Below are 25,589 nucleotides of genomic sequence, written 5' to 3'. Positions count from 1 at the left end.
TTCTCTTGTTATGTCTATTACCGTATGTAAGCAGTGTTAATCCATACATGTGTGGAATATGTGTTATATTTTTATATATTAATTATGTACAGCGCTGCGTAATATGTTGGCACTATATAAATCCTGTTTATTAATAATAATAATAATAATAATAATAATAATAATAATAAAATATCTACAACACAACTGCTATAATTTATTTCTGAAAAATTCATCAAAACCTTTGAAAGACAAAATCTGAATATTGAATACAATGTGCAATCAAAGTTCCATAGGGTGTTTTTTTTTGTACCCTTATTGTTATCTCTTAAAAAAAAATCCAAAAACTTGGCCCCGGGCCCTGTGATTGGCCCTCAGCAGACTCAGCCCTTTGTACCACCTTCAGAAGATCAGAGCAAGTTTCAGTGAGGTGGGGGCAGCTGCTGGACCAAAAACTTCTCCCCAGTGTGTGAGTGCTCAGTCAGTGTGTAAAGCAGAAGCAGTGCAGGAACCCAGCACGTTGCCTATTCCTTGCACCTCCAAGATGTCTTTTCCAATTGGTTGGATGCTCCTGGGCCCCTGCGCCCTCATCCTGGTGATCAGTCGTCCTGCGGCAGAAGGTAAGTGAAGAACGAGGATCTCATATTCTATTGACTTTTTCCTGTCCTTGACAAGCGTCCCATTCTCCTTCAGCTGCAGTAAGGCACTCAAATGGTGTCCGCCTGCGATGGCTTATTGGCCGTCCAATCAATGACGTCGCCAGGTCTTGGGTGACCCCGACATTAGATTGTGAGCTCCTTTGAGGGACGCATGTTATCTGGCTGCATGCTGCTGTGTGATAGATTGGAATGAAATCAATGCATATATCTATTTACAAGGCAGTGAATCTGACATTCACTAAAACTTTCCCTGGTCTATGGGTTTCATTTGAATTAATTACGTTCCAGTGAATGTCAGAGTCACTGGTTTATAAATAGACTCCTAGCTATCCATCAATCAATAGCTACTTATTCCATTTAAAAATACGTATCCATCTAGGGTGACGATCACTGCAGAATGAATATAGATTCCCACGAGAGAATGTTTGATTCCCTGTTTTATAAATAGACCCCTGTGTGAATTTGGTGAGGTTGGTTTCAATGGAAAACAATCAATTTTGGCTTTGCCAAATAGAAGACTGCTTTGAAAAAAATATATTTTTTCTTATTCTTTATGCTTTTTTTTCTCTTATTCTTTTAATTTAAAGTGAGTTGTTTTTGGGGTATTTTTATTGATTTCATTATTTATTTTTTTTACAGTTTTTGTGTATTTTATTGTGATTTGTCTACTGTTGCTTTATATGGTTTATTAAGCAATGAATGACTGATACGCAAATTTGATTGGTTCACATATTGATTCACAAATCATTATGTGGTTTTCCATCATTTTCACTATTTCAGTTTAAATGTTTTTTAAAAATTGGGTAGAAAAGGGTTAATTTTTTGAACTTAGGTCGGACCTTTTATGGTATATAGAAGGTCCCCTTTTTTGGCTTTCTATCCCCCCAGACCCTTTTAATATATATATAGTAATATAATAAAATAAACTTTGGCTCCACCTACAGCACCCTTGGGTGGCACTGGTACCATATTCTCAAAATCTAATGAGGATTCCATGGTCATTCAATGGGCTGAAACCGTATTGTGATTGGCTAAAGCTTATTCTCCTTAGATTTGGAGGTGCAGGCTACCTGTGCTACCCGGAAGCATTATAACTGGGAAAAAATGTAGAGCTATAAAAGCCATCAATGTTGAGTTTGGTGGTGGCCGATGGGGGGGGGGGCGCCATGTTGGCTGACAAAAAGACCTTGGGTTTGCCATGGATGTTCCACGGTAATACCAATGCTGGCAGTTCTCCCCATTGAAGAATGCCCAGCTCTTCACGATAACATTTTGGCCTTTTCGGTCATATTGGTCATTATGGATACCGTCTATGCTATGGTTGGCTTTATAAACCACCAAGGTCATTTGCTTCTAAAACCAAACCTGTGATTTGCCTTGTTGGTGATCTAGTTTGGGTATGAATGTTCTGTGAGCTGTTGGCGTAATAGGAAGGCGTCACAGCGTCACAGATTCGTTGGTAAACAATTCACGTGTATGCATGAAAGGAGGGCAGTCAGATGGGTCCTCAGCGCGCCTGGTGCCGAGCCAAGCTGTCCCTGTCCATTCACCGCGATATCATCTCTTTGTTGAGTGTGGGAAAGTCTGTCCTCTGCCAGGGGGTGAGATCGGGATTATCCCGCATGTCCGCTAGATTCTTTCCGGGATCATGGACGGGGCCGTCTAAGTACCATAAGCTGTAAGAAGATTTATTAAAAATATTCCTGTGCTCCTGACTGGGCCATGTTCACTAATAATTGCTGGGGACAGTGGGGTGAGAGTGAGCCACCTAAGAGTGCTAAATAAAAGGCTCCATCTATCTAAAAGTGCAAAAAAATCTTCCTGCATTGGTGGTTGTTTTTGGTTAATTTATTACCAGCAGTCTGTAAACTACAGAACCCCCCATTATATTCTGGAGGGGAGGAAAGGGGTCATGTTGTCCTAAAACACTTCTTGTTGCTTTTGGCAGTCTCTTCTATCTCTTGGGGTTCTTTAGGTGATATCCCTGGGGGTTCATGTGTCTGTACAGCATTATGAAGGGTTTCCACCATCTCTATGCTGATTTTTTGAGTCTATTTACCCGCTATGCCCATTATAAGGGGCTTCTTCCATGCCTGTGCTGAGTTCCCATGGCTGTACACCCTCTGTGCCCATTAGGAAGGCCTCCTGCCATCCCTGCAATGAGTTCCTGGGTCTGCACACTTGCTATGCCCATTGTTAAGGGTTCTTACCATCCCTATGCTGGGTTCCTGGGACTGTACATCTGCTGCGCCCAATGTGACCAGGTCCAACTGTCTCTATGCAGAGTTCCTAGGTCTCTACACCCTACACCGGCTGTTCCCATTATGAGGGGCTCATGCCATCCCCACATTGAGTTCCAAAGTCTGTACACCTGCTGTGCCCATCATGAACAGTCCCCACCATCCCTGTGTTGAGTTTCCAGGTCTTTTATCTTAAATACAACCTCAATACAATTCTTAATGTAACCAAATTGATCAATTGGATGATTTCCTGTGTTTCATTGAAAACATTGTATAATTGATAGCCAGCTTAACATTGGCGACCTGTGGGAAATGCCCCTTTGCAATTGTGATCAATGTAGGTGGAAAATCTTTGGACCCTGTAGACACTTCTGGTGAAGCTCTGGTTGAGCAGACTAGGTCAGTAAAGTGGAGGAAGCCCCTTGCAATGGTGGTCATTGTAGGTGGGACATCCATGGACCTTGTAGACACCTCTGGTGAAGCTCCAATTGAGCAGACCACATTTATAAAGTAGGGGAAGCCCCCTTGCAATGGTGGTCATTGTAGGTGGGATATGCATGGATCATGTAGACATCTCCACTGAAGCTCTGGTTGAACAGACCAAATCTTTAAAGTGGAGGAAGCCCCCTTGCAATGGTGATTATTAAAGGTGAGACATCTATGGACCCTGTAGACACCTCCAGTGAAGCTCTGGTCCATAAAGTCAAGGAAGCCCTCTAGCAGTGGTGGCCATTGTAGGTGGGACAACCATGGACCCTGCTGGCACCTTCGTTGAAGCTCTGAGCAGACCAGATCTATAAAATGGAGGAAGCCCCCTTGTAATGGTGGTCATCGTAGGTGGGACATCCATCTAAGTCCATTAAGTGGAGGAAGTTTTCCCGGGGAGGTGTAAATATTTACGGCAGGATGATTCCTCGCATATAATGGTTGTTGCTGGTTGGACATTAACATAGTTATCCTTTGTACCGTCATTAGAATTTGTTAACCAAATGGAAGAAAAACAAAACAAGCAGGGAAGTAAGGAAGGAGAAACTTGTGTGAAAAACAAACATGGTACATGGTGGTCTTAGATATCCCTAGTGGAGATCCTTTTAAGTAATGCCGGGTTATTATTTTAGGTTCAGTGCTCCTTTCATGGTTATATATTGTTTCCTACAAACCAGAATGGTGTAATGATTAAAACCAATGAAACTCCAAGGACAAGTGATCACAAAGGCTCCCAATCTGAGATAATGATTACCTTCCTAATAATGCCATCCATCAGGAAGTCCAGGGGGCCAGGACAGAGGAACGCATTGTTTAAAGGGAATTCTTTCCATGGAAAAAGAGATTATTATTATAAATGTCGTTAATGAAAGAGAAGGTCCGTTTTATTAGCTTCTTCCGGACACAAAAACTTTTATTGAATTATATTTCAAAATAGCACACAAAGGATATAAATCTGCTTTTTGTTCACACAAATGACACCATCACTGTGGTATACATAGATTGTGCAGGGAACAGAGCTATGGGAGGGCCTAGAAGACCCTTCCAATACAAGCTGCCTATAAAAAACTACAGGAGGGGGCGGATATAAGACCAGCCACCCTGCACAAAGAGAGAGAGCACCAATGACTGGTCTTTATCACAGGAAGTTCCTGGGCAGAGAGAACGATTCACTTGCTTCATACTAACTTTATTAGAGCTTACACAAGAATTGTCCTATGGTAACATAGTAATGGTAAAAACAGGGCAATAATTAGTTAAAATTAAACTAAACAAATGCCAGTACAATAACACATTCTGAAAGTGATAAGGTCATGAAAAAAATAGAAGTTCCTTTTATAAATGCGCCAAGTCATGAAAACATCAAGAAATAGTGACTTCTCCTCTTTATAAATAGAACTTGATGTTAAATTCTGGCACCACTGAGAATTCTGGTGGAGGGGCTCGGTATCTGATGTAGAAGTGTTGACGTGACTTCTACCTATCCAAGTTTTGCAGAAGATGATGTAGAGGTTCTCGTGTTTTGTCATCTGTAAGAGTATTGCATCAGAAGTGAATTTAGGGTTTGGAGATATGAACTGACTCAATCCTGGTGTTATGGTAGAGAAGTCACTGGGGTGATAACTGGTGGCACCTCACATCAACCGAATTATGACTCAAAAAAAAAAAAAGTAGAGATTTACCTAAATACCCATAATGTAATATATATTTTATATATCAACCCCTTGGTGCTAGCATAGCTCTGACCCATCAAGGAATTAACTCTACAAGACCGCTGAAGGTGGCCCATGGTATCTGGCACCAAGACAATAGCAACAGGACCTTTACGTCACACTGTCCCCCCCCGGCATACGATCTAAAAGAATACTCAATCCATCAGACTAGGCTATCATTTTCTATTGCTCCATGGTCCAGCTTTGATGGTGGTGGACAGGGGTCAGCATGGGCATGGTGACTGATCAAGCTATGATATACTCTTTGTTCTAACACCTTTCTCCCGTTTCTGACTCAATACAACTTAGGTGTTCATGACCCTTTCACTGGTTGTCTTTCTTTGGACAGTTTTTGGTAGGGACAAACCACTACATACAAGGAAAACCCCACAAGACTTTTCATTCAGGAGATGTTTTGAGCTCCCACCAATGAACGTTGGGTGCCCATGACCCTGCTGATTGTTGTCTTCTTTGGGCAACTTTTATTTGGGGCAAACCACGGCATACAGGGAAAACCCCACAAGATCTTGCATTCTGGAGATGCTCTGAGCTCTGACCACCAATGAATCTTGGGGGCCCATGACCCTGTTACTGGTTGTCTTTCTCTGGACATCTTTTGATAGGGACACACCACTACATACTGAAAACACCCCACAACATCTTCTGGAGATGTTTTGAGCTCTTACCACCATTGAAACTTGGGGGTCCGTGACCTTGTTCTCCATCTTTAATCAACTTTTAGTAGGGACAATTCACTGCATACAGGGAATACCCAGCAAGATTTTGGAGGTTCTCTGACTTCTGACCACCAATGATCCTTAGGAGCCCATTGACCCCCTTGTTGTGTCCTTCATTTCCTATTAGTCCCTGGCTTTAAATGCCCTGCCATTGGTTTCTACATTTTTATAGCCTCTGCACCCTGTCACCAGTTGCCTATTGTAGATTTAAGCTTGCAGACCTACTGCTTGGATTTACTGTTGCTTCCTGGACGGATCTTTTCCTGTGACCCCAACTCTGCATTGTCTTTACCCTTGAATACCTCGTCTGGTGAACTGACTACCTATGTATGATCTCTGGCTCTGTTTTCTGGTCTTTCCTTCCAAACTACATAAATTCCCCTAGATCTTCATCAGATCAGTCATTGATCTTCTTTACTATATTTTCATGATTTTTGAATGACCGGTCATGGAAATTTCCATGCTGTCATTTAAATAATTAGGTAATAGGAAGTTCTGTGGTTACTATACTAGGTCAATAATTACCCCATAGGAAGTATATATTACATTTGGTATTTGATACATTTGCAATCCGGTAGTTATCATTCTAACCCCTTCAGTTACAACACAGATTGTTCTAGAGGAAATAAATAGGTAGTGCCAAACCACTGAAGCTTTTCGTATTTCCACACGATGGTGTTGGGGTAGTGGTAATGGTTGGGGTCTGGACATGGAGCTGGTGGCTTTTACACACCAAAGGGCTACCTGGGGCTGTAAATGAAAGATATGAGATTAATGTGCCACACCAGGATGTAAAATTGGATGTTGTGATGTTCTAATGGGTAATCTGATGGAAATTGATTACAATGGATAAGTAGATAGAAACTGTACATAAACCCAATGCATTTTAAGGGCTGAACCTTGCAGGTCTTGGCCCCAAAACCTGTTGACTTTACACATAATTTCCATCCAATTATTGGAAGCAGTTCCCAAATGGGCTACAACATTATAGTGTGACACTTTCATGCCCAATCGCCTCCTACTTTTCTTTTAGGCTGGACACTGGCCAGCGTAGAGTTAGCTTGGCTGTTTGCCTGCGGTAATACAGGGACAACTTTAATCTTCTTCCTTCACTATTTGTATACTTTCTAAAAAATGTTAATTGATTTAATCATAAATGTTTTTGGTAAAAGGTATTACAAACATATTCAAATTGAAAAAAAAAACTATTAATGCTATTTTCCAATGCATTCAAAGCTTTTTGCTAACATTTATTTTTTATGTGTTTCAGGAGCCTCATGGACCTACACAGGTAAGCTGATATTACTTCTCATTTCATTGTTTTTCTGGTCCAATTTTAAGACCTGGTAAAGACCAGATGACAAAACTTAAGAATTGAAAAGGAAGTGTACTTTCTTTTTCTCATGGCTGTAAATACCTTAAAAATTAAATAGTATGCACAAAAAAAATCAAGACATGCAAAAAGCTCAACTTATCATTCAGTCCCCAAAGTATGAAGGATTTCTTTTTATAATGCATTTGGATTCTTTTCTAGACATATGTTTAAAATAATCACCTTCTCTATTATAGTTCTTAGAAGTCAAAGCCTGGAATGTTCTTATGGTATTCCAGTCTATATTGATCATACTGAAGGGTTATCTTCTTTCATAATACCATAGACATTATTCATATGAATGGGGGATCTATATATTGTTCTTTACATGGAATTCAATAGAAGACATCTTGGGTATTATGTGTTAAGGGCCCCTCAATATCCAAATTCTCCTTAATGCTTACAGATATATAATTATACTTCTTTCTCCTCCCCATCAGAGCATTTTTAATATACATTCCTAGCATTTCATACATTTCAAGCAGTCCGTACTGAGTAATACTAATCTCTTGATGATATCCACAAACATCTGGATTGATGGATGGTGGTGGTCTGGTGGATGTTATCATCTGAAGACATTTCATTGATGATATGAGACTCGTATGAAAGGCACACAACGTTTGGATGCTTTTGTAATGAAGATAAATGGAATCCCAAGCAGATCATACATAGATGATGCTAATCGCCCTATGATGTATTGGGTATCCAAAAACATCTAGACTGGAAAATAGTAGTAGTCTGGTGGAAATCATCTTCTCAAGACATTTTATTGAGGATGTGAGACTGGTACAAAAAGGCAAACAAAAATGTTTGGATGCTTTTGAAATGAAGAATAATGGAGTTTTAGGCAGCTCACTCTAGGTAGTCTTAATCTCTTCGTGACGTATAGGAATCCAAGAACATCTGGATTGATGGATGATGGTAGTCTGGTGGACATCATCTTCAGAAGACATTCTATCGATGTCATGAACCTCGTAGGAAACGAGCACAACATTTGGATGCTTTCGTAATGAAGATAAATGGATTTATTAGCAGTTTAAGCTAAATGAAACCAATCTTTTTATGGTGCATTGGATATTTAAAAACATCTAGATTGATGGAGATCAAGTGGTGGACATTGTCCTCTAAAAACATTATATTGATGACTTATATTGATATTTTGACAGCCCTCTTCCTACCCAATAATTTGCATACAGTTTCCTCCCCAAAAGAAAAGTTAACTTGTCCTTAGCTTGGGTTCTTGAAATCTCATGCGAATGCTCTGTTATATTGGGTTGGATGTTGAGCTCCCAGTTCCGTTGAACAGTGATGTCATCTGTGCTACGTGGAAATGTCATAGACTGGGGCTTCCGGAAGTATTTTTTTATTTTTGGGGGGCAAACTGTTTGTTTAAAGTTATTTCTGTTGATGTGGAGGCTGAAAAAGATACCATACATTTGGCATTAAAAGTCTAGGCAGCACGCTAGTCTAATTACAGCACGCTGAGTAGGAAAAAGAGGAACAGTTTAGGTAAAAGGAGTAACCCAAGGAACATCTGACCAATATTATATGTAGAAGAAGAGAAGGCCATAGATGTAATTTACTAGAAATTGCTCCTACAATAAAGAAGAAAGAATGAAAAGCTTGGAAAGGAGGTGATAAGCAATGACCTCTCATTCCATTCTAGACTCCAGTCTCAATAGATATAATAAGTGGTTCCAAAAAAGGAAAAGCTTTGGTCCATCTTGAAGAGTCTGAAATAGACATGGTGTGCAGATTCAGGAACTGTGGACTGTGGATGGTGGTAACTCCTCATAATGAGCATATTCGGTGTACAGACCTGGGAACTTGGATGGGTGAGGAGGGTGGGAACTTTTATTTATGGGGACAGCAAGAGTACAGACCCTGAACCCAGCACAGAGATGTCAGGAACTCCTCATAATGACATGGCAGATGTTCAGCCTCAGGGACACAGCACAGGAATGGTAGACAACCCTTATAATGGGCATATCAGGTTTAGAGACCTGAGAACTTGGGGTGTGGATGGCAGAACCTCTTATAATGAGCATACCAGGTGTACAGAACTAGGAACTTGAGGTGGGGGTGGTGGAAACTTTACATAATGGGGACAGCAAGAGTACAGACTAAAGTACAGGGATGCCAGGAACCCCCTGATAATGGGCACAGCAGGTGTAGAGCCCCAGCAACTCAGCACATGAATGGTAGAAACCCATTATAATTGGCACAGCAGGTGTACAGACCTGGGAACTTGATCCACAGAACTCACCAATAATGTCTCAGAGAGATTAAAGGGACCATCATGTGTTTTACCTCCTCCGGGTCTACAGGTCCATTAAATATTCACTTGTACAAGCCATTCAGAAATGTTAGGTTATCCTAAAGCTGTATACCCATAATAACCCTTCCCCGTTATCTCCCCTGGCTCTTCCTTTCTAGCCTGAACAACGATGCTTCCCATTACGTGGCCCGCAGTGACTATTTCTGGTGCTGTCCTATATTTAGGACACCCTTGTGAAGGTGAACTGATTTTGGTCAAAGAGCAGGACTTAAATTCCCAGGCTGGTGATATGATTGTTGAGATGTCAGCTATCCCTCCCTTCCAGGTTCCTGTATAGATCACTTTCTATCATATCATCACTTTGGCTTTTATTTGCTGACTGCACAATGACATAAAAAAGAAGGGTGAATTGAAATGCAAATAGACCCTTTAAATTCCTTTTATTTGCAAGCAAAATAAACAATGGCCAGATTGGAGGGGCCCATAAACTCATTTTGTGAGGTCACCAAAGCGAGAGTGATGACTGCATTGACATCCTTTTTTTTTTGAGGAGTTCCAGGCAAAAGAATTTAGAAAATGAGTTCTCGCCATTGTGAGTTAGTCTGGGAAAAAAAGGCTGACATTGGGAAAGCACTGAAAAAATTCTTCAGTTGTAATTGCACCTCCATTGTGTAGATAACAGGCTGTAGACGTGACACCACCACATTGGAGAAACTTTCCTTCACTTCTTGTCCAGTAGACACATCAGAACTTGAACTGGTAGAAAGTTGTCACCCGAAAAAGTGTCCATATTAGTATACTTACTTTCTATTCCTGTTCTGGTGACAACTAACAATTCTGAACTCTGACATCACTTTAAGTCCCAGTGACAATGATTTTGTAGGACAAATGGAGGAGATACAGAACAATACAGAACAATAAATCCTGCAGTCAGCTGCATTGCCTCATTTCCTATATATAAACCTGCCGCATGTATTGGACTGTGGAAGCTGCACGAATCGCATTATGAATCAGCACTTACATCTGCCAGGTTCTGAACTTCTGGGTAATTAGATTTCTGCAACCGTCACGTCTTTTCTATAGAAAAAAGATGATACAGAAGGCCATTGCCTCATATGTAGATGTGATAGAGACAAATATGACTCAACGAGGCTGAGAAATTAATTCTAGCCAAGCTGAAATACAAATACAGTATATCTATGGTTGATTGCAAAAAGCTTTCGTGTTCTGTCCAGCAAGTCATGGGATACAGATATCCATGCCGTACCGCTAGGCCATTGACCTCAACATTTAATGATGGCAACGACGTGGTCACCACAAGCTTAATGCATGTAGTCCTAAAGTGGGTTGTCTATGTTTCTCTCAAAGTCTCCATCGTCTTTATCTTCTGTTACAGGTGACCATGGTCAGGAACATTGGCCAGATTCCTTCCCTGACTGTGGTGGAATCGCTCAATCTCCCATCAACATTAGGACGGATGATACCATTTACAACAGCTCCTTACCACCTATACAACCAGTCGGATACAGAGCTCATGGTGACTCTACCTTCACCCTCACCAATAATGGTCACACAGGTAAACCACAATGTGAATGTCCTTTCTTCTGTATGCTTGTTTTATTTGTGAATCAGACAACTGACTATTTCTCACTTATGTGATTTCCATAAAGAGAACTTGTCACTTTGTAAATTCAGAGAAAGGTGATAAAATCTCTTTGAAGAACGCTTTTCTTTGTTGCAGCAGCCTAAAAAAAAACCTCATTGAGAGCTCATTGTGAAATGGTGCAAAAACTCACAAAGGATTGATGATCAGAGGCAGCAGCTGTGATGGTTGTATACAATTACCTTTTTAGAGTGACCATATAATGGGGGATTGTAGAAAGGAAAAAGCCATGATCCTTCAACACCCTCAACCTTGTTAGACAAGGGATGTAACACCTATTGGCCAAGGAACTTCCATTGGGCCCAGATGGACTTGGGGACCCTATGCTGTCTGGCTGCACAATATTTCAGGATTTATACATATCCCTATACAGCATTTGGCAAATATACTTGGATACAATGACCATGTGTATAGTTTAGCAATCTATATGACTGCTATAAAGGCAATTCGTGTCCTGTATGTACGTTCTTATGTTCTTACATGGCCTCCTACTCTTCAATGTTTGAAGGGATTGTCCATTTTATATGAGCTGTAGACTGTAATGAACCTTTATTCCAAACTAATAATGATTACATTTCACTGTAAATAATATTAATATGGAAAAACAAAAGTATTACTACTACTACTACTCCATGGCACCATGGCCAAAAGGAGCCCTGGCCTGCTTTACCAGGCTTTGATGGCCTTTCTGATCCTTGGGCTTCAGGCTTATGTAAGGTCTCTAGATCATCATTCCATCTCTTGCGTGGTTCCAGCAAGTGGCCTGTCTTCTGGACGGAAACTTAGTGGTGAAAAAGGCACTTTTGGGTTAATTGGTCCACCATGGTCCACATGAAGGGCACTTTTTTTTGTGGTCATTTCAGAACGTTGATAGGTATATATGGAGATTGAGATGAGAGAGTACATAACCCTTGGTGGGCAAGGTAAGCTAAGGTAAGTGGGCAGCACAGTGGCTCAGAGGTTAGCGTTCTGGCCTTTGCAGCACTAGGTCTCAGGTTCGAATCCCGGCCAGGACACCATCTGCATGGAGTTTACAGGTTCTACGTGTGTTTGTGTGGGTTTCCTCTCACATTCCAAAAACATGCAGTTAGGTTAATTGGCTTCCTCCTAAAAAACTGACCTTAGACTGTATTAAAGACATGACTATGGTAGGGATATTAGATTGTGAGCTCCTTTGAGGGACAGCTAGTGACATGACTATGAACTCTGTACAGCACTGTGTAATATGATGGTGCTATATAAATACTGTTTATTATTTAATAATAACCCTCCTTGTGGTTTGCTATGGGGCACTAGATGACTACACAGGCTGGTTCCACTTTTCTAATTACTAAAAGCTTCAGATCAAACCATCCCTGTGACCCATCTCTGCAGTATCGAAATGGTAGTGTTGACATTAATCCATTTTTATCTGAACCCTTTATGAAATATGTTCCATGAACCTTGGCGAGGAACCTGTAATGGAATCAAGTGACATTTGAACATGGCCACACAGTTGTCAGCACACATATCAGCATGTTGTGTTGCATCAAAAATATTTGGCATGCCCAAGCTGTCCAATTAATTCTACAACCTGTAGATTTCTGCCAATATGAAGCAAAGTGATGGGTTCATCTGGTGTATAGCCAAGATGGCACTTATATTACCATCGCCCATTACTTCTGCCAAGGAACATTAGTCAGTTGAATTGTTTGTAATCAACATATTTTGGTAGCTTTTTTTAGTTTTAAATCAAAAGAATTCAATGGTTTTAACTTTGTGCTAAATTTGACACCTGTCCTTGTTTTCTCTTGGGCTTTTTCTGACACCAAATGCTTTTCTAGCATGGGAACACTGTGGCATGTTACCAGGAGAATGAATGCCCTTTCTGTCTAAGGCTATGTTTGGATTTGTGTGAAGGTCGTGCCCCAAACCAGCTGGCTCGGTGTACCAAAACTGATGAAGGATGTGACCTTTGGCCTCCTGTCATTCTTAATCAAGAATGGTTTCCATTAAGCTCATGACCTGGATTGCCAGGCTCTAACCTGTGTGGATATTTGGCATAGAGACCCAAAAGCATTGGGCAGATAATGGACTTCAGTTGGAGGTCAGATTGGCACGGACAATCCCAATTCCCCAATAGTTCATGGCATAGTTTATGATATTGAAGTACATGCATGGTGATATCACTATTTCATGGTGAAGACAACTTCAGCTCCACTATAACAGAAAATTAATATTTTAATTCTATCACATATTCCAAAATAGTGATTAATTTCATGTGCCAAATTATATTTTATTCCCACCATTAGTGCCAAGGTCAACCAGTGAATAATATGTTGGCTCTTCCCTACTTTCCTACTCTATTCCCTGATAACTTTAATTTGATCCTCCCTCCACTTTATCCGGACATGACAGAAGTGAGTTAGGTGGGCACAAACTAGGTCCACCCTTGGCATGAGGAAACCTTAGATATGATATCCAAAGGCCATTTAATTTAGATAAACGTAAGGGTATGCACTTGGGGGCTAACAACATGCATGCTTCATGCTGTCTAGGGGGAATACATTTGAGGGAGTCGGGAATGGAAAAGGATCTGGGGGTTCTTTTGTTTTCAATGCTTTTAAATTTCAGTGAATTATCTTGACATGAAGGTCCTTGTTAGCATCCTTTACGCTGTACATGGACAACTCCCAGTTGTGCCCCCATGCTGGCATACCATCCCCCGAAAAAGATAACTAGAGTTGTGCTGACACATTGCTTAGGTTTGATAAATGATAACTTTTCCACTACGGGAACTGGCCTAACTTACAGATGTACAGAGTTGGAGCCATGCACATGCTAAAGCAGCCCTTCTAAATTCCTTATAATAATTTTAGGGTCCTCGGCATCCAATACTAAATCCTATATTTGGGAGGTCAGTGGGAAATAAAAGCCTAATAAATTAGTGGAAAAAATGCCCCCTTACGGTGATGGCTAGAATAACACCTAAACATCATTAGCTGGCTTTGCCAAATGTTGGTGGTCACATCATCAAATGAAAGGTCAATCAACCAGTTTGAGGAACTCTTAGCAATTTCTGGAGAAGCATTGGGATTCCATTGAACATTTGATGGGAATGGAAGATTTAGACTGTGTACAAGTGTCAATTAACTCAGCCAATTGTTTCAGCCATTGTTCCTAAACTTTATTGGACAATTGTTTCAGGTGCCAGTAGTGTGTACTTAGCACTACTTTACAGTATCACCTCATTTATAGTAAAATGCCACGGAGTCTGCAATAGCAGCAAAATGATAAAGAAACTATTTTGTAAATGCAGTTACATCACCAACCACTTCGACACGTTTCACACTGCAGTGCTTAGTCAAGAGGTTCATGCACTGTAGCATGATACAGGTCACGCAATCTGATCTGCTGTAAGTCCTATTAATGAAAAAAATCTATTGGGGCTTTATGTTACTGGTATGGACTCCATTATTATCAGTACAGACCAATGATTTGTAGCCAGCACTGGAGTTCATATAGACATGGAAGAGGATGATAAGAAGTCATCAGTGGTATTAAGATGCAACAAAGGATATAAAAAAAGTTAAAAAAAACATGCAGTTTTTGTATGATACACAATACTACACAACACACCAATATTATCCATATCAGATCTACTTTAATTGCAAATTTTGTCTTCAAATTTTGCTAAATTTCTGTGTATCCAAAATGTATCATAAACAGAAATGATAAAATAATTCTGATACAGAGAGTATAGATTAAAACATACAACAAAAAAAAAAATCTCCTATATAATAAAAAGGTTAATTGTTAGCCAAAACACAGTAATTATAAAAAGTGCAAAGCAAGTGAAAAACAGTCTGAAAAAGTATTAATTATTATTCAGGCTGGTCACAGCTCCATGTAACACATCTCGAGGTGCCATTCATTGTAAATGACATCCCGACACACTGCAGTGTATAATAATGCAATGTTGCATGTTGTGTATAAATGCATGGAAATGTGTTGCACAGATTAGGATAGGACCTCAATCATTAGCTTTATTCATTTAATTTCCAATCCTTGTCTTAGAAATCCTTGTGCTCCCTTAAACTAATGTGTTTCAGCCAGCTGGAGAAGACTTTCACCTTCACTCCATCCTTTTTATTACAAAGAGAATGTAGGACTTAATTAGGGAATGCAGCTCTGATACTCCCCAGTTCTCTCCGATTGTAATATAGGACAATAAACCTTTCAGGACGGGTCAACAGAACAGCTCAAAGAAATGAAGAAAAACCGCCTTCACATAGCGTAATTCTTTTTTTCATTGAACACATGAATTGATCCATTTATATAGCATGAGCATTCACAGGCATTGCCAGGCATAGTGCACATGGGACAATTTTCATTACTGCCTATGTAGTACAGGATTAGTCAATTCTATTTTTGTCTTAACACTAAAAAAAAACCTATAAAGTCCATTTAACAATATCCTTATTTGCCATCAATTTCCCATTTAAGGCTATGTACACACGTGCAATAATTGTCGTTAGAAAATGAACGATTAACGACCGATCAATGGATTATTTTGAACAATCATATTGTGCACAATTCTGTACATGCTGTAACGATACGATCGTTCGAATATAATCCACCAATAATGTACATGCTAGATACGATAGTTTGAACGATGCAGGAAATGACGTGTAGAGGAGAAAGTGTATCACAGATCAATCCACGATCACTGAACGACCGTACTCACAATAGATAGCGAACGATCATCGTCCAATCAGATCTGCCGGGATGGTCGTTTGTTTCAAGCGACATTCTTCGTTCATCGGCGTCGTTGTTCACGTTTTTAGTTGACAATTAAACAATCGATCGTTAGTCATTTATTTCCAACGATAATTATTGCACGTGTGTACTTAACCAAAATTGTTAGCAGCCTCTCTTGGACTAATTAGAGATCCAATTGTATGTCTGCTGAACACAAAGAGGATTACCATGGATTGCACAAGGGGCATTGTCAGCCCTGAACACCTCAAACAATTAAAACAATGCCCCCTCTATATGGAGTTTATTGTAAAATTTAAAAATACACAATGCTAATGGAATGGTTTGTTTTGCCTTGTATATAATCAGAGTTTCATCTTGTTTACAAAGGGATAACTGGTTTGTAAATTGCATTGTGTCTCAAAAACAATTGCTGGTTTTCACGTTTTATTCATCAATCAATCTCAGTTCCATTGTTTGATTTCAGCCTCTTTACAGAAGCTTCCTGTCTTCTTAAGCTACCTACACACGTCAAATTTTTCTCTCTGGCGTGGAATCTGGCGTGTGTACAGCCCCCATCGTTTATCGTCAGTGGATCCCTCCTGGCGACGGTGACGATGAGTGAACCTAATGCAAGAAAAGGGGGAAAGCGCGCAGCAGGGTGCCGCTCCATCGCTCTTCCCCTCTCCATAGAGCAGAACGGTGCTGTATGCAAAGATCCTGTCCAACGACAAGAATTGCACGTGTGTATGCGGCTTTACACTCCAAAGATAGCTTTCCTTGAAAAGTATCAGCTGCAGCCAGGAGCTTTAAGTTTCGGGAGCCCATGAGCCCATGGAGGATGAGGTCCCATTCTTCATCAGAGCTGGAGTTCCCTTTTTCCTTCCTTTTTCCCTTTTTCTTTTCTTTCTTTTTTTTCTATTGTTTATTTTCTTTGTCCTTTTCTTTCCCCATCATTCTCTCCTACCCTTCCCTACTATTTCTCCCTTTCCTTCTGCAATGTCCTTTTCTGTTTCTTTCCATTCTTTTTCTTGTACCTCCCATCTACCTTTCCTGCTTTCCTTTCCCTTTCCCCTTTCTTTTTACTTCCCTTTTTCTTTTCTATTTCTCTTTTTTTCCCCTTTGCTTTTTACCTTATTTCTTTTTTCTTCTTTTACCTTTCCCTTTATCTTTTTCTCCCATTTCTTTTCCTTTTTTCCCTTTTTGTTTTGTTTATATTACCAAAATTATTTACCTTGAATTATTAGAGAAACATCAAGTATGAAAAAGTGTTTACTGATGTACCAAAAAAATTATTATTTTATTTATTTGTATTATTATTATTATAATAATAATAATAATAATATTAATGAATAGGATTTTTATAGCGCCAACATATTACATTTATTAACAACATATGTACATTAAATAGGGGTTGCAAATGACAGACAGTGACACAGGAGGAGGAGAGGACCCTGCCCCAAAGAGCTTACAATCTAGGAGGTGGGGGAAGTATCACACAATAGGAGAGGAATGGTGGGAAGTTTTAAGAGACAAAAGAAGAAGGGGAAGTGAGTTTAAAAAGATTGTTTTGAGAGCTTTTTTAAGAAAAATTCTTTATTTATGGTTTTCAAAAACAAAGAGGGTGGGTATTGGGGTAAGGGATAAAAAAGGTACATCGGTACAAACATATTCAAAAACATGGACACCAAAAGATTCAAATAAACGCATATAAATAGCATTTGAAAAGATTAAGACAAAAATTAAAGCATTAAAACATTAAAACAAAATGTCAGGTGAAATAAGTTGCATTACAAATGAAACGGTACAAATAAATATCTCTATACCGACTCATTTAAGCAAATTATTTTACAATCACAACATCAGGACATAATCACCAAATCTAATTAACCCCGGTTTTATTGCAATCTGGAATACCATACATAACTGAATATAACTGAATATATAATCTAATAGGCAGATCAGGCAATCAAAAAGTCATAGGGTCAAGAAATAGAGAAATCAAGAAGGGGCAAGTGCTTTTTTTTAATGAGCAGGAAGTAGGAGCAAGCCAAATAGGAGGAGGAAGACCATTCCAGAGAGTTGGGGCACCTCTAGAAAAGTCTTAGAGCCGTGCGTGTGATGAGGTTATGAGTGAGGAAGTCAGTAGTAGGTCATTGGAGGAGCAAAGATAGTGTTTAGGGGACTATTTTTCTACTTATTAATCTTACACCTTAACAGGGCTCAACTGGTACAGATAATTGCTCTGGTAAAGGATACCTGTGCTCATTAAAACAGTTTTTTGTTTTCCCCACAAATACATCTAAAAATTCTAAATTTGACCCATTCTAGTATTTCTATATATAGATATCGGCCCACTGCGGCCTAGCGCTTCTCCAATCCATGCTGGTAGTTGTAAACAACAGTGATGTCATTTCCTTTTCACCCAAAATTGGGAGGGATGCAGGGGGTGGTGCTTCTGGTATTCAGGGGTGGGCCAGTCCTTGGCTCTGATGACGGAAGCCCCTCCTTAACTATTAGAATCCACACCCCTACTTTATAAAGCTCTGCCTCTTGCTTGCAGGAAATACTATAAATTTTGTTTGCAACTCCCAGCATGGTTTGGAGGGGGGTTAGGCCGCATTGGGTGGATCTCTGTATCTGGACATCTTGAGTAGGGGGTCCATGGTATTTAGTTTTTTGATGCACTTTGAAGGGCCAACAGATTACAGTATTTATGTATGTAATTACAGTTATCGCAGGTTACTTTCAGAAGTCTAAACAATGTCAGACATCATACATTATCCATTCTGACGTTTGCCTGAGTATTTCCTGGGCCTGTTTAGTAAGACTTGTTCATAAATGACTTCAGTAGGAAATAAAAAGAAACAAAGCTGCTATCTTTTTTCATAATTTATTGTATGGCCTATGTCCAGGGAAAGAAAGGGCATTATGTGCAAACATTACGCTGTTTATACAAGAACGTTTTAATAAAACCGGAAAAATATGGAAATGTTTTTTTAAGATTTACAGAATTATTACTTTGTTATTAAAATTGAGATGGAATGGTGGGGGATGTTTTCCAACCAAGCTAATGTCTAGTGCTGTAATCCTAAAAAAGAATAGTGATGGGTAACTGTACCCAGGTTTGGTGCGCTACAGGCTCGGCTAACATTCTTTGAAGTTGGCTAAATATGTTCATTGCAAACTCAGAATCTGGGGGTGCCTGTGTGGGGCAGTGTTATTACCTAGGGCTTTCTGTGGGGGCAGTGTTATGATCTGAAGTGCCTGTGGGGGCAATAGTATGATCTTGGGCTTCCTGTGGTGGCAGTGGTATTATCTGGGGTATCTGTGGGGGGCAGTGTAATGATCTGAGGTGCCTGTGGGGGCAGTGGTATGATCTGGGGCTTCCTGTGGTGGCAGTGTTATTACCTGGGGTATCTGTGGGGGGCAGTGTAATGATCTGAGGTGCCTGTGGGGCAGTTTAATGATCTGAGGTGCCTGTGGGGGCAGTGGTATGATCTGGGGCTTCTTGTGGTGGCAGTGTTATTATCTGGGGTGTCTGTGGGGGGCAGTGTATTGATCTGAGGTGCCTGTGGGGGCAGTGTTATGATCTGGGGTGTCTATATGAGCAGAGTTATGATCCAAGGTGTCAGAGGGGCCAGTGCTATGATTTAGGCCAGTGGTCCCCAACCTTTTGCAGCTCGCGGATAACTAAATGCACAGACTCCGGATCGCGCATGTGCGGGGAGACAGGTGTCACACAAAGGGGAAGAAACTACCCCCAGAGTGACGTCATAATGCCAGCGATGGCATTATGTCATAGAGCCTGCGATGGGAGAGTGAGTGGGTTGTGACCAGGGACACAACCTGCCCACCACCCTGAGCCTACAATCCGTATGGAGACATGGTCCGCAGCTCTGGCAGGTGCCCCCGGGTCCTTCTCCTGACTGGGGGGTGCACCAGCCATAGTCGCGGCCCACCTGTCAGGCAGCCAGGGGTTGGGGACCTCTGATCTAGGCTACCTTCTGGTAGCAGAATTATGATTTTGGGTGCCTGTGGAGGAAGTGTTATGTTTTGGGTTGCCTTGTGGGGGAAGTGTTCTGATCTGGGGTGCCCCTGTGGTGGGCAGTGTTATGTTTTGGGGTGCATGTATTATGATCAGAGGTGCTTGTAGGGGCAGCATTTTATTCTGGGGTGCCTATGGAGGAAATGTTATCATCATGGTTGCCTACAATTGGTCAGGTCAAGGTTCAGCAATGTTTCATACCCAAAATAGGAGGTCAGCGTGGTTCAGGGAGATATTATTAGCATACATGGTTTGTCCACCATAGAGTCTGGACTTGAACCCCATTGAGAGCCTTTGGGATGTACAGAGCCATCCGACTCTCCGGTCATCAATACAAGATTTTGGAGAAAAATAAAATGAAGCTCTGGAGGGAAATAAATGATGTAACATTGCATGAGCATGGTAAATGTGTGCTGTAATCAAAGCTAAAGTCCCTTCCTATGTACAGATTAGTGACCATTATGGGCACCATAGTCATTTTGCCTAACAAAATAGGATTGCCGGTTCTTTATTCTGTTTATCTGAACGGTAGTGAACTCTTCTATGCCTTTAAACCAGCGAACAGAGGATGAGCCATGGAATGTGATAAGCCTGCAGGGTCATGCTCCTCTATGCTGAACCACAATATTTAACTAAGCAGTCTTAAAGAGGCAAAATAGAAGGAATTAAGGGGAATTGAAAGTCATTGGAAGCTAATAATATACCTACAAAACCTGCTGTTTTAGCAATTTTGCAAACAAATACACTTGCAGCTAGTCTTGTAAAGTTCACTGAAGGAACCAGCAAGCTTGGAAAGTGTTCTTGGTTCTAGCTGGACCATGTAATCTAATGCCTTGGAAAGGTTGAACCTTAAGTGGTGGCACCATTTGGGTCTCATGACGTTCCTGGTCTTAAGGGATGGACCAGGTCTCCAGCAAAAAATGCTTTAGGGAAGAGTTGACCTCTCTTTTATTCTTCCATAAAGACATGGCCCCTAGTCAACCAATAAACCTTAGACCTTAGGAGGAGGTGTTCCATGAACCTACTCAGTCCCAGTTTATCTATTTTTTTTCTACAGGCTTTCCCTGACTTCAAGCTCCACCAGCTGCCATTAGAGGTGGCATATGGTGTCCTAATGACGGTTCCTTTACCAGGCACTGCAGTGGTATGATTGGCTGGGGCAGTTTTCTCAACTATTTACCCCAAAGGAACCCTTGAAATAATTTTCAGGTCCTGGGGAACCTCCACAAAAATTAATTGATTGGAGGTCATTAGGAAGAAAGCTCCTTGAACTAGTGATCAGTGGGATGAAGTCTCCTTACATTGATGGACAGTGGGAAGAAGGCTCTTTAAACTGGCGGTCAGTGGGAAGAAGGCTACTTACACTGGTGGTCAGTGGGAAGAAGGCTCCTTATATTGGTGGTCAGTGGTAAGAAGGCTCCTTACACTGGTGGTCAATGGGAAGAAGGTTCCCTACATTGGTGGTCAGTGGAAAGAAGGCTCCTTACATCGGTGGACAGTGGGAAGAAGGCTCTTTAAACTGGTGGTCATTGGGAAGAAGGCTCCATACGCTGGTGTTCAGTGGGAAGAAGGCCCCTTATATTGGTGGTCAGTGGTAAGAAGGCTCCTTACACTGGTGGTCAATGGGAAGAAGGTTCCCGACATCGGTGGTCAGTGGGAAGAAGGATCCTTACATTGGTGGTCAGTGGGAAGAAGGCTCCTTACATTGGTGGTCAGTGGGAAGAAGACTTCTAACACTGGTGGTCAGTTTCTCTATACATTGGTGGCCAGTGGGAAGAAGATTCCTTACTTTGGTGGTCAGTGGGGAGCAGGCACATTTCATTGGTGGTCATTGGAAAGAAGATCCTAGAACTGGTGGTTAGTGGGAAGAAGGCATTCTTACAGACATGCATAATCCGTATCATTGGCTCTGCCAAGGGACATTGAACCAGGAAACATGCAGGCCCCATCACATGAAAAGCCACAGCTCAGGAGCCCCTACCAACCTCTGGAGGAACATTGGAGAAACTCTGATTCCTGGTTGGGAATGGTTAGGCTATGGGGAATGGAGGTTGGGAAAATCAAGTCCCAGTAACAGAGTTGAAAGAAAACAGAGAGGGGCACAAAAGAGGTAACTAAAGCCCACGTCTACACCCTTTAGGCATGTTTTGCAGTTTGGTTCACTTCTGAAGTCTTCTAAACCACTGCAAAGCTACCCAAAGCTTGTTGACTTGGTTTGTCACCTGGCTGGTAAAAAATTGTTAACTTTATAATGTTAATTTTCATTTTGCCTTATTTGCTTCCCTTTTTTCCGGGTGGGAAGGGGTCACAACAAAGTTATCAGAACCCATCTGAGGGATGATCTGCCAAAGTAGAAAAAGCCAATGACATTGTTTGCTCTTGGCTCCAGCAACAAGAATGAAAGATCTGCTGGCAGGACAGACAAGAAGCTCAGTCTGGAGATGCTGCCATGGGGACCGCAAAGAAAAAGGAACATCAAGGGGCGGGTTAGTTTATGTGTATAGGGGGGTAACATGGCAATACTGAATGGCTGAATTGAAGAGTAGGGTGGAATGTGGAGGTGGTGGGGGTGACACTGTGGCATAGAATGACTAAATAGAACAGAGTTGTAATGCTGTGAAAAGCCTGATGAGAGAGGAGGAGAAAGAATTGTGACAGAAGCCGGTGATGTGGAAAGAATTGAAAGAAGGCAATGGGTGTCCTTTGACAAGAGAGGGGCAATAAAGGTTGCCAGGGGCCTCTTAGAAAGGGGTCATTTAAGGTCCAGAGAATGAACATGGAGGAACGAAAGCCTTTAAAGAACAGTAGCTGCAAAGTTCTATCACATTTTCATGGCAAATTGGGAACTAGGGGGTAAGAAAGTGAACAATCACCTGCACCTCAGGTGTCACACACGTAGCTGGCTGGGCTAGGCCAGCAAAGTATCCCTCCATAACTATTCCCTGATAGACAAGTCAGACCCTGAAACAACACCAAGGGCCTTATTTACCATAAAAGGCTTGTCACACTTGGAATCCTGTTGCTGGCACTAACTCACCAGGGTCAACCAAGGTGATGCTCCATCACCCACCAGTAAGCCACCTATTTACCTAGTGAAGTACTGGCACATGCAGCAGGTAGGTGTTTCTTTTTTCTGCAGGGTTCCCCATACAAGGTGGATATTCAAGGCACCAATGACTGGATTGCAAATGTGACATCAGCTTAGGTTCCATGTCAGATCAGTGATCGTGCCATTGGTCACAACCTCATACACACTGCAGACATTTTATGGAGTCACGCCCCTGTTGGCTGTACCGGTGAACTCATTTTGCAGGGCCAATGAGAGAACAATTCTCTTTTTTTGGTGATTATGCCATTGGTGTGTCCTCAGCAGCAGAATCATACATCATCCTAAGGTTCAGTAGACATGTACCAAGAAGGCTTTATGGGTTGATAATGCAATTGCAAGTGATTCTGCTTTGGGCCATAAAGGCTTTTTTTCCCAAAAGTGGGAGACATAAGGAGCAAATTGTGCCACTGAACAAGGTCTTCGAACCTTCCACAGCCAACAGAGGGCCCCATAGGAGCCACAAATCAGTTCTGAACAGGGGACCACTGTTGGCTGTGTCCACCACTGGTCCTGCAGACTCCTCCCATCTAAAATGTGTTGAGTGCTCACTTTGCAATCCCCTCATTGGCCAGTTACCATCAAAATATGATAATCAGTATGATGTTATCCTTAACCCCTAGAGTAGCCAATAGTAACCTTTCAGAATGCATTTTGTATTGGTCTGTCTTTAGCATAGTGAATTCTAATTGGTGGTACTAGGTTACTGCAGGAGTGGTGGTCCTGCTATGGGTGTCCTTGTTTAGGCCCCTCTTGGTATGGGTAGACATTTGCCTTTGAATTAGGCTTCTACGTTATCATGCTGCCAGTGGGCCCCCATGCAGAACTACCCCTCCCAACTGATTTGGGGACCTTATGGGTGTCCCTGTTGGCTAAAGGAGGGTACGAGGACCTCCTGCAGTGGCAAACTTTGCACCTCCCTATGTATGGCCCTGCACGCTGTCACATTTACCCCTGGTAGAGACTACAAGCTACCATGCCAACACGTAACAGGCAGGCATGGTTTTTTGCCAGTCAAGAGCAATGATGGGCTGCAGATGGTAAAGGTTGAGCATGATACTTGATCATTTACATTAGCAAACTAAATATCATCCAGGTAAAAAAACTCAATGCAAAGAAAGAGATGAGATTACCGCTAATATTAGATTTTGTTTATATAGCACCAACATATCATGTAACACTGTACAATAAATACCAGAATGTGTAAATTTATGTACCATTAACACAGACATTGACAGGTTTGATGGAAGCATTACTATATGGACTGCTGTAGGTCCAAGCACTCTTTTCTTTTTAACAATTTCTAGTAAATTCAGGTTTCCCTTTTCTCTGTTATTGGTCCCAAGCACAAAAAGTTTGCTTTGGCTCAGAAATGAATAGTTCAAAAGAATCTAAAGCAAACCTCCAATAGGCTTCTTGCCTCCTTTTTATATTTTTGAATTCTTGCAAGAAAAATGAGAAAGGAACAAGAAGGGTTTTGTGTCCACATTAACCTAGCAAAGGGCAGCTTTCGGGTTTAGATAACAAAAACATTGGAATTAGGAAAGATAGTTAAATAGAATTATAAAGGAACCTGTTGGTCACTATGTATAAGTCTAGATAAATAAATTCCTGTCACATTATACAACAATGGCCCCTATTCAGTTCTGCACAGGGGACCACTGTTATCCATGGCCACTGCTGTCTCCAAGCATAGCCCGTCAAACCGCAATGTATGTCATGTGATATTTGGTCAATTTATTACATGCAGAGGGTGGATGATGGTTTGGCCAAACCAAGAAGCCTTCTGCCCTACGGGTCCCTTTAACAAGACTGCATTGCTAAGATGGGGCACCAGCTATGGAAGCCTTCATGTATGTGGTGAAAACTGGACAAGGCTATGATGATATAAAAGGGTTACTCCATAACTAGTCACATTATCTAAACACATCTTCTCTGCTGTTCCCTCCAGAGCGTTGTAATAATTAAAACTAATAATACAGGGACTTGGCTTGCTGAGAATACATCATGCACGTAGGAAGAGGTTTCCAGACAATTCTATGCTTCATTCTTAATCCAGTCTGGCCTACTAGAATACCACAAATAAACCCTGGTGGGGTCAGTAAAATGAGGCTGGAAATGCAAGTTTCTCCCTTTTCCTGGATTTCAGCACCAGAAATGAAAGAGACTCCATACAGAGACTCGTACATACATAGAGGGCATTTGCCTGTATTGGGTAGTTTTAGCAGAGATATCTTAAAGCTTCTTGATTCAGGTGTAGGTACTAGAAGCTTAGGAAAAGGTAGCCCAATATTTTTGGGAGTGACAAGTATTGAGTGAAAGGGTTTGCTTAACTTCAGATTTTAGAAAGAGTGGGTAGGGGTTGGAAAGTCTTCTTCATCTTCTTCAATCTTTTATCTGTATGGAAGATGTTCTACAGAACAGGAAGTGAGACTCTTCCCAAATCTCCAAAAAGACCTCCTAATAATCAACCCACACAATGAATAAAACCTGCAAAAGGTTTTCACTTTCTACTCTATCCAGAATGAACAAAAATTGTGCAGTTGTACTATATGGGAGAGGATATGCTTGG

At 41.2% G+C, this 25,589-nt stretch overlaps 1 protein-coding gene across 1 annotated transcript in view; it reads left to right on the top strand.

Annotated features, from left to right (window-relative positions):
* The first annotated feature begins 298 nt into the window (after positions 1 to 298).
* The window catches only part of CA14 (carbonic anhydrase 14), a 41,408-nt gene continuing 16,117 nt past the window's right edge, over positions 299 to 25,589 (top strand). The window contains exons 1-3 of the mRNA XM_072427591.1: positions 299 to 599; positions 7,084 to 7,104; positions 10,860 to 11,039. Coding sequence (XP_072283692.1) covers positions 524 to 599; positions 7,084 to 7,104; positions 10,860 to 11,039 — 277 coding nt within the window. The 5' untranslated portion in view covers positions 299 to 523. The remainder of the gene's footprint in view (positions 600 to 7,083; positions 7,105 to 10,859; positions 11,040 to 25,589) is intronic.

Source organism: Pyxicephalus adspersus, chromosome 12 (genome assembly GCF_032062135.1).
Source record: "Pyxicephalus adspersus chromosome 12, UCB_Pads_2.0, whole genome shotgun sequence".
In the NCBI taxonomy this organism is placed as follows: Eukaryota; Metazoa; Chordata; class Amphibia; order Anura; family Pyxicephalidae; genus Pyxicephalus; species Pyxicephalus adspersus.
Note: the sequence above shows the minus strand (reverse complement) of the source record. Positions and strands in the feature narration are given on the sequence as shown.